We start from the raw sequence: 10000 nt of genomic DNA on the forward strand, positions 1-10000 counted from the left end.
CTCTCATTTGCCAGAGCAGTTAGGGGTTAGGGGTTAGGTGTCTTGCTCAAGGACACTTCGACACGCCCAGGGCGGGGTTTTGAACCGGCAACCCTCCGACTGCCAGACAATCGGTCTTACCTCCTGAGCTATGTCGCAGAGGATTGTGGGAATGTTCCTTCAGGGTGATCCAGGGAGGTCCAGGGAGGCCCAGGTGAGTTTGCACGCGCGCTGGCCAAAATTCGTCCGTTTTACTTTTTAAAACACGGCGGCCTGTTCGTAAATTTTCTCATTTTCCACCTAAACAGTCCACTAAAATACGTTTTTGAAAACATTTGAAGTGAGAAATAGGCCTTGTAATGGCCGAATCTTGGTTCATATTTGATGTGCGACGCCTAGTTTGATGGTTTGATCCGGGTTTCGTGAGCCGGGCTCAGCTACCCAAATATGCTGTACAGATTCATTTGCATATGGAACACTTTATGCAAATGAGATGGACACTCCTACTCCGCCCACCCCAGGAAGCATTCTTCAAAATTACGTAGCCGGCTGAGCCAGGTTGTGCAATTACTCTTTTCTTCTCAAACAGTTTGCCCAGTTAATTTTGGTGATTTGTGGGACTTTGCATTTGTGGAAAACTCCGCGGGGGGGGGGATTGGTGGGAGGAAATGGAAGCTGATTGGACACAGAGATGCTTTGCTTCTGGGGTTCTATTGGCTATTCCCGAATCCCCCAGAGAGAAGAGAGAACTGTTGCAAAAACACATGGTCTGAATAGCTGTGGGATTTGTTGACCCCTTCAGCAAAAAAAATGAGAGGCATTTCAGCTTATCGGCGGACAGGAAATTAAAGATTTTATTTTATTATTAAATACGGCGACGCGGTCGGGCTCGCCTCCCCTTTGATTCGGGGGCGTCGTTGCTCAGGCGCTGCCAAAGGTCCCATTGGCCAGTTTTCTGTTCTATTTCACGCATCATCTCGGGAGGCGTGCGAGGTGTGTCCTCGGCAATCGCGTCGCTCCGCAGACCGTTGCAGGCGAGTCGGGGTGGGGCGCGGGGGGTCGCCTCTGGTTTGGTTTGGCTGTCGCCGAGCCGCCGGGCGGTGTGGCCGTACGGAACGTGTGAATTACGGGGGAAGGCGGGCGCGGTCGCCCCCCGAGCGCGTCCCGCGGGTCTGCTGGGGGGGCGGGCCGCACCGCTCCGTGTGTAGTGTGTGTGTGTGTGTGTGCGTGTGTGTGTGTGTGTGTGTGTGTGTGTGTGTGTGTGTGTGTGTGTGTGTGTGTGTGTGTGTATGTGTGTGTAGTGTGTGTGTGTGTGTGAGGTGTGTGTGCTGTGTGTCTATGTTGTGTGTATGCGTGTGTGTGTGTGTGTGTGTGTGCAGTGTGTGTGTATAGTGTGTGTGTGTGTGTGCAATGTGTAGTGTGCTTGTGTATAGTGTGTGTGTGTGTGATCCGTGTGTGTGTGTGTCTATGTCTGTGTGTATGCAGTGTGTGTTTAGTGTGTATGTGTGTGTGTGTGTGTGTGTGTGTATGTGTGTGAGGGTGTGTGTGTATGCAGTGTGTGTGTGTGTTTGCAGTGTGTGTGTGTGCAGATGTGGTCTGGAGATGTAGCCAGAGAACACAACATGGCCGAGCTGTTAGAGCCTGTGCATCTGGCCCTGCTGCTGGAGGGCAGGGATGTGGATGTGTTTGCTTTTTCTCTCTCTCCCTCTCTGTCTCTTTCCCTCTCTCCCTCTCTGTCTTTCTCTACATATCCCTCCCTCTCTCTCTCTGCCTCTCCCACTCTCTCTTTCTCTTACTCTGGCTCTCTCTCTCTCTCTCTCGCTCCAGGGCTGAGAGCTGGGCTGCCTCTAGCAATCTGTCTGTTGAATTCCATTATTCTGCTGCTATATATAATACAGTGCAGATACTAACTAAATGGACGTGCACACATGCAGACAAAACACGCACACGTGTACGCACACACATATACACACATGCACATGCGCACACATGCACATGCGCGCACACACTGCACATACACACACACGCACTTGCACACACACACACACACACGAACACGCACGCACACATGTACGCATCACTGATAACTAAATTCAAATACCATAGCTAAAAATGGCAGTTATGTTATTGCAACAAAAAAAAAATTATAGTACAAACAGCCTGATGAATGGCTGTGGTTGAAGTGCAAACTGTGTGCTGCAGGTAACCTGCTTGCAGGTAATGGTCCTGAATCTGTGTTTCAGGCATTATTCAACAAGTATGGCGGTTTCAGTGGGGATCAGCACCTGATCCCTTTGCACTGTTACCCTTTGTCTTCTGTCTGGCGCGGAGGGATTACCGCCGTGCTTCTCAGATTAACTCACGCTAATTACAACAAAGTGATTGTTTTTCATCAAATGCTTTTGATTAATTAAAAAGAGATCAGAGGTCAGTTATGTAACTTTTTTCCCCCCCCAGTTATTACTAAAGTGGTTTAATGTGTGGTGTCTGGAGTGAGGCGCTTCTGCATTGGATACCGTCAGTTAGCCAGGAATCAGATGTTGCTTGGTTGACTTAATTGTGCGTACATTTTTAAAGAAAAAACATCATTTTTAAATCCATGTTAATTATTACTTTCTCTGAATTGAAACTTATTGTCTGATACTAGATCACACGCAGCGCTTCAGCAGAACCCAGGGGAACTGTTATGTTTGAAGCAGGTGAAACAAAATGGGAAGAAAAAAAAACTAATTTCCTGTGTGGTTCGCCAAATAGGATCTGTATTAATATTATCTTTGACTATCAGTGTACTGCCGCACATAGGAGAATTGGAAGGTACGCAATTATGCAAATTTACACATACCACATGCAGACATGCAAGTGGACCTGCATTTTTACTGGTTAGATTCTACCTGAAAGTGACACATTGAATCTGTCTGTGTGTAGCGTGTATTTATGTGTTTGCATATTTAGGTGTCTGATGCGCAGTGTGTATTTATGTGTTTGCATATTTAGGTGTGTGTGGGTGTGTGTGTGCATGCACACATGAATGCTGGTATATGATGCCGTGTGAGGGCCCTCTTTTTTCAGATTAAGGAGACAGAAAGAGTCCTCTCTAACCACAGGGAACCTTAGTCTGTTGTTATCCTGCTGTTGTACTCGGCACAAAATTCCAGGGGATCCTGGTGGCTGTTGCTGTGTGTTTAAATTTCATAATCTGATATGAATATAAGGCCAAATGCCCTGACTCAAGAACACGGCAGAGAACTGCTGTCATATCAGTTAACTCAGCCGCACAAGATGGAATAGCTGTCTTAGCTTAGGGCATATTAAAAAAGTCTATCTCGCAACCCCAACCCCCCCCCCCCCAACCTTTCTCCACCAATCCTATTTTTAAGGCTTATCACAGAAAACCTATTCATCTCTCCACTGTTAAAACATGGAGAGGGCGCCGTAATCTGATGACCCGGCCGTCCGGGGAGGCAGGCAGGAAACGTGCTGCGAGGAGGTGGAAGGAGAGGGGCCATAGCAAAATTAACCCACTGAAGAGTAGTTTTTGTTTTATTCTATTTTTTTTGGAACGCCTTTTTCAAAATTCTAAGTCAGCGTTCTAGAACTCAGTCGCTTTCAGTCACCAGCAGCGATTGTTACATCGGCTTTAGAATGTTCATTTGAGAACACTCTAATCACATACTTGTGATCTCACGCCTTAAAGGGTTAATTGACGAATTAGCATGAACAGCATAGCCAGTGAAGTTGAGGCATCCGTGAGTTGATTCCCTTATATAAATTCAGGTGATAAAAAAATTTTATGTAAAAAAAAAAAAAAAAAATTTGTTATGATTGAATGCTGAGAAGGTTACTGATGTGTAGAGAGAATCCTAGCTGTAAGAGGGCTGTGGAGGGAGGTGGCCTTGAGGGCTTCTTGTCCCCTTGGTGAACATTGCAATTTTGTGGAACCCCTGACCTCCGGTCGGCTTCCCTGAAACAGATGGCTGAGTGAGGTGCAGTGGGGGACTGTCAGAGCTGGGCGGTGAGGCATGTGGGTCGTCTCTGTGTGCCTTCATTCATACCCAGCACAGAAACAAGGGCTGTTATGCCTTCAGTTTCCCACGCTGATTGCTGTAAAGATTTTGGCGTAAAGATTTTGTGATACTTATGAAAGTGGGAATTCAGTGTCAGTGCTAGCTTGGACCGGGTTTCCCCCAGGAAAATAGGATGGGGAAGCATCTCAGAGGGTAAAGCAGCGGTGGTGCGATGTGGTGAGCTTTAGTATTCACATGGTGTAGCCTACACCTGACCTGACTACAAGGTGCTGGTTTTGTTGAAAGAGCACACATTTGTTGAATGTTTCAACATACTGTAAGATTATGGAGACCTGACCCGAGTCTGAGGTTTTATTGATTTTTCTCTGACCAGCTGTGGGGGGTAGTTAGGATGATTCCAAGGGCCCTGACTGACAGGTACCTTCAGTGTAATGAAGTTATCTTTGGTTGCACCTGAGCAGTTGTCGGATGCTCGGACGATTCTTCTACTATTGACAGGGGCCTTCAAAAAACAATAAGGACATAGGATTTTCTGGGGTGGTAGGGGGCCCAACGTGAGGTCCCTTCATGGGGCCCAGAATCCCTGTTGGCATTACGTTACAGGCATTTAGCAGAGGCTCTTATCCAGAGCGACTTACACAACTTCTTGCGTCCCGTTTTACACCGCCTCCATTCATACAGCTGGATGTACGCTGGAGCAATGCAGGTTAAGCGCCTTGCTCAAGGGTACAACGGCAGTGTCCTAGCTGGGGACCGAACCTGCGACCTTCAGGTTACAAGCCCAGCTCCGTGCCCATTGTCCTACACTGCCGCGCAGCACCCTGGTCTCAGGTGTTTGCAGAGGTTGCCCGTGATGTCACCAGGGGGCATGTTTCTCACGGTGATTTCTGAGCATAAGCGACATGTTTACCTCGCTGCATAAAGGACTGTTGGCCTCTTGCACAGTGTAGCACAGTGGGTAGGGAACTGGGCTTGTAACCGAAAGGTCGCAGGTTCAATTCCCGGGTAAGGACACTGCCGTTGTACCCTTGAGCAAGGTACTTAACCGGAATTGCTTCAGTATATATCCAGCTGTATAAATGGATACAATGTAAAATGCGGTGTAAAAGTTGTGTAAGTCGCTCTGGATAAGAGCATCTGCTAAATGCCTGTAATGTAATGTATGGTAATGCGCAGGGAGCTAATCCAGCCCTGTATCCGTGGCTGTAGTGGGCGGAGCCAACGTCTGTGACACACGCGTGTGTGTACCGCTAAGCTCTGCAGCTGGAGGACGGTGGTCTGCTCTTACTGACCACGGACTGGCGACTGCGTTCAGCATGGGCTACGTTTACGCTTGCACTCCAATATGGGAGCAATCAGTTTATGAGAAAATAATGATCAGTTTATTGCTGCTGGGTTTTTCATTTTGTTTTTTTTATTTTCCCTGTATTAAAATTAATATCGTTTTGTATAATTTGTTTTGCTAACTCAGCTAACTCGGTTCGCTAACTCACTGACCTTTTTGTAATGGATCGATCCTAATTTTCAGCGGTATGTGAGTTTTTCATTATACACGTAGAATAATCAGTTTATGCCAGTATTTCGATTATTGTGTACCCATGGGTGTAGGTAACGAGATTATTCTAATAACTGCATTTACATGATTCTTTTCATAACAGGCGTAGGCTCAGCGGAAATGGTGTAAACGGCTGCCATGCTTGTTTTCAAGTGGGATCTACGACTTCCACCTGACAGGCGCAGTTTACTAAGGCCGAAAGACATGAGTATGCCATCTACACGCACCAACAAAAATCACAAGCTTGGGCAAAAATGCAGGCGTCTTGGTCGGCTTTCGAATACACCGATTATGACCTTACACTGATAAAGACGATCTGAAGCCATTTAAATGACCATTTCAGTAATATTTCCATGATAATACTGCGTGAGATCAGAGTATCAGTGTGCATGTAAAATGCACTGAGGGTCTGATTTACTAGAAAGAGCATTTAGCGTGTGCAAAACCTTTTAGCACGCCCAAACTAATAACACAAGCAATGATTGGTGCGAAGCAAATGGCGTGACCAATCATTGCTCACGTTATTGGTTTTGCGTCTCAGTGAGTCAGGCCCGGGATGTCATTAGCACAAGGGCTGGTCATTATTCCACCAGGACCCGGTGTCTGAGCATTAATCAGCCTCTGCTATCCGCACTGGCATCAGCCAGTGCCTAGTGCAGGGGTCCACAAATCCAGCCCTCAAGACCAGTAGCGCTCCTGCTTTTCTTTCCCGCCTTGATTAAATAATTCATTAGTTAATTAACTCACCTGGTGTCCCGGTTTAAATCAGTCCCTGATTAGAGGGGAAGAATGAGAACCAGCAGCAGTACTGCTGGCCTTGGGGGCCAGATTTGGGTGTCCTGGGTCTAGTGGCAACACTCTAAAGATTAATTAAGTGCCACTATTCCGAAAAAAAATTAAGGCAACAATTTGCATTCAAGTTTTTGAGTAATTTCTACTTGGGGTTTTATTAAGTAGATGCTATAAGCCTATCACTGGCAGACTAACACAGCTGGTTTAATTACAGTACAACCAATGTGGCTTTCCTCCATATTTAAAGTCTTGATTACGCTGAACCTAGTTAAACATTCATGTTCTTATTCATTGAGATATTAAGCTAATCTTTTGAATTATGTTGATTCAACAAGTAATCTTTTAAAAATTTTGCTCAATTTTTCTTTTGCCAATTGTTGCTTCAATATGTTTGTATAAATTCCCCTTTTTCAAGAAATCAAGAATTTAAAAAAAAATGATTTCACCTTTACTTTTAATTTGTCAGTTTTGTTGATCAATCACACAATACAACAGATCTCAAGCATGTATTGAGAATTTTCAGTCACCATTAAATGTGAATATGTCATGTTTTCATCGTTTGACTTTTCAGATGCCGAAGACAGAGACCTCATTTAGCCTTATCTCCCTAATTACCAAATAGATATATTTGTAATTTTCCCTTAGCACCATTAACCTTCGGTGGTGCGTTTTCCTCAAAGTGTAGATTTCCTTTTTTTTTGCTACGGAAAGCATTGATGCATCTTGAGAGGAGAAATGAGCTAAGATGTTTCACAAGATAGCATTTATTTATTTCTTTTTTTTTCCTGGTGGTGCATTATCATCAGAAAACATCAATTAGCATATTAATGGAGTGTCTATTAAGGCTTCCTGTGCCAGAGTTGTGCGGCGGCGGCGTGTTGCACAAAAGCCCGTCTCGAACTACAAAGCACCGCGAGGAGCGCGCAGCACTGAAATGGGCCTGGAGGGAAACAAACGCCGAGAAAAAGATTGGTGTGACCTCTCTCCACCTCTATCGCTCGGGCCTTTCCACCGGCAAGAGAGAATGAAAGAGGTGTGAAGTAGTGGGGCTCTGAAGATTAGGGGGTCGGGGGTCGGGGAGGTTGGGGGATGGGGGGTGAGGGGGGGGGGGGTTGCTGCTGTAAATTGGGGTGAAAGGAAAGTGCGGGAGAGGGCTGACTGGTCCGAACCATAAATGCTGCAGTTTAAAGGAGGGCCTCCCTGGCTGGCTTTGATGAAGCTCTTCGGGATGAAGCGCTCTCTGTCTTCCTCTCGCGGGGCCAGCCTAAGGGGCTTTGCGCTCGTGCAGAGCGCTCTCACTCTCCTCCTGGCTCAGGCTCGTGCCTCTCCAAGAGAACGAGCGGCTGCTTACCGAGTTGGCTCAGTTCTCACCGTTTTGTTTTTTTTTGTTTTTTTTTGTTTGTTTTTTTTTTTTACATTGGTAGACAGTCTTCAGGGTTTCTGGGGGATCAGGGGAGTGAGAGAATGTCTATGTACGGTGAATGAGGAGGGGAAATGTGGAGTACTGTTTTGAAGTTTTGGTAAGAAGATCTATTTTCTGCGATTGTGTTTTGATTTGATTTGATTTGTGTTTGTGTAGTTTGGGTAATTTTATTATGCTTTTAGGTTAGGTTAGGTTTCTTTCAGTGGTTTCTTTTTTGTGTTTTTATTTATATTTTTTTGCTCATTTTCACTTGTTCATCTGTGGACATGTGGGTGTCTGTGTGCACGTGTGTCTGTGTGTGAGTGAGTTTTTTGAAAATGTTGTAAACAAGTCTTATTTTATTTCATTTTTCGTTCTGCGTAATAAAGGGGACCTAAAAGTAAAAAGAATAAGGTAGAGGCGGTGCGCTGGGCGATGGCTTCTCGAGCTCCTCTTCGCTGCACTGTTCCCATGGTTTCCCCATTGTCATGTCCTCACTTTTCTCTCCACTCATCGCCTTGGCGACCACCACCATCAGCACCTGAGCTGACCCGCGGCCCTGTGCTCTCCGTCGCCCCCTGCAGGCCAGCTGGCGGTGGGCACGTGCGAGATCGTCATGCTGAACCGGGACAGCAGCCAGCCGCGGCGCACCATCGCCCGACAGACGGCCCGCTGCGCCTGCCGGAGGGGCCAGATCGCCGGGACCACCCGCGCCCGCCCCGCCTGCGTGGACGGTGAGTGCCGTGCTAACGCCTTCCCCCGCCGCGCTAACGCCTTCCTCTGCCACGCTAGCGCCTTCCTCTGCCACGCTAGCACCTTCCTCAGCTGCGCTAGCACCTCCCTCTGCCACGCTAGCACCTTTCTCAGTCGCGCTAGCACCTCCCTCCGCCTCTATAGCACCTTCCTCTGCTATGCTAGCGCCTTCCCCCACCGTGCTAGCGCCTTCCTCCGCCACGCTAGCACCTTGGCCCGCCGTGCTAGCCCCTTCCTCCACCGTGCTAGCGCCTTCCTCCGCCGTGCTAGCGCTTCCCTCCACTACGCTAGCCCCTTCCCCCACCACGCTAGCGCCTTCCTCCACTACGCTAATGCCTTCCCTTACCACGCTAGCACCTTCCTCCACCGTGCTAGCACCTTCCCCCGCCGCGGGCGTTCACTGCGCATTTACGACGCCGAGCTTCTGTGCCGCCGTGCATTCTGGGCCGGGATTTTTTGTTTTGGTTTTTTTTTGCATGGCTGGAGAAATGTTTTATTTCACGTATTTTTTCACAAATTGAACTCCTGTCTTTCCACATCCTCTGAGCAGTGAGGGAAGGGACCCGAGTTGTGGAGCAGTTTTGACTGTTCGTTGTTCGTATTGATGCGAGTTTTTAAAATGATTATATTTTTTTACCCCGGATACCGCCTGAGAGCAGTCGCCACTCCGTTTCGATTGGCTGCCCAAGTCTGCGGCGGGGGTCGATTCTTCCCGAACGGCGGGACAATGGCATCGTGACCCTAACCGCCCCCCCCCCTCCCTCCCCGTCCCACCCCCCCGTCCCACCCCATGCCCCTCGTGCCAGGGTTCTGCTATGTGTTTTAAAGCCCGCTGGGCTGTCAGCAATTCAGAACTATCAGACATCGCTAATTAACAGGACAGACCTATAATTACGGCGTCGGGAAATGGATTATTATTGGCTTTCCCCCTGTTGCTTTCATGGTCCATTAGTGGGAGGGGGAGTTCATTAAAGCCAAACCTGTCGCTCACGGGCTAATGGAAGATTGAACTACTTATGTTTTTTTAACATGTAAGTGAACAGGCATGACTTCTGCAATCTGTGTACGGGGTACACTCTCAGCAAAATAAGGGTTTCTTTGTGTGTTGCCTTCTTAATGTGTCCCCCAAATAGCCAGCCTTTTGTCCCTAAGTGTGTATAAAATCTGTGAGGAGCGTCTGAGTCCGAAGTAGGTGAACGTGTTAAGCCTGTATGGGGAAGGGCCACCAGAATCACCCACAAAAAAATCTGAGATTAGAAAATAAAAAAGGTTGTATTTCTTTCTTTTATTACTTTGTGTTTAATACAGCTACAGTACCTGTGTATACAAAGTTGCTACAGGACTTTTGAAAACATAGCATATGTATTTATTGCATGTTTACAATTTCTCCCACGAAATTAGCAAAAGTCATACAGTAGCAAGGTGAAAAGATTAATAATAACAATAAGGTGTATAGTAATATTATAGTAATAAGGTTAACTGTTTTTTAAGAGA

At 47.0% G+C, this 10000-nt stretch overlaps 1 protein-coding gene across 5 annotated transcripts in view; it reads left to right on the forward strand.

The window, feature by feature from the left end:
- The window catches only part of tafa5l (TAFA chemokine like family member 5, like), a 62835-nt gene that overhangs the window by 20341 nt on the left and 32494 nt on the right, over window positions 1–10000 (forward strand). For all 5 annotated transcript variants that reach the window (XM_064300630.1, XM_064300626.1, XM_064300627.1 and 2 more), the window contains exon 3: window positions 8338–8487. In XM_064300630.1, coding sequence (XP_064156700.1) covers window positions 8338–8487 — 150 coding nt within the window. The remainder of the gene's footprint in view (window positions 1–8337; window positions 8488–10000) is intronic.

The sequence above is a fragment of the Anguilla rostrata genome, chromosome 11 (genome assembly GCF_018555375.3).
Source record: "Anguilla rostrata isolate EN2019 chromosome 11, ASM1855537v3, whole genome shotgun sequence".
In the NCBI taxonomy this organism is placed as follows: domain Eukaryota; kingdom Metazoa; phylum Chordata; class Actinopteri; order Anguilliformes; family Anguillidae; genus Anguilla; species Anguilla rostrata.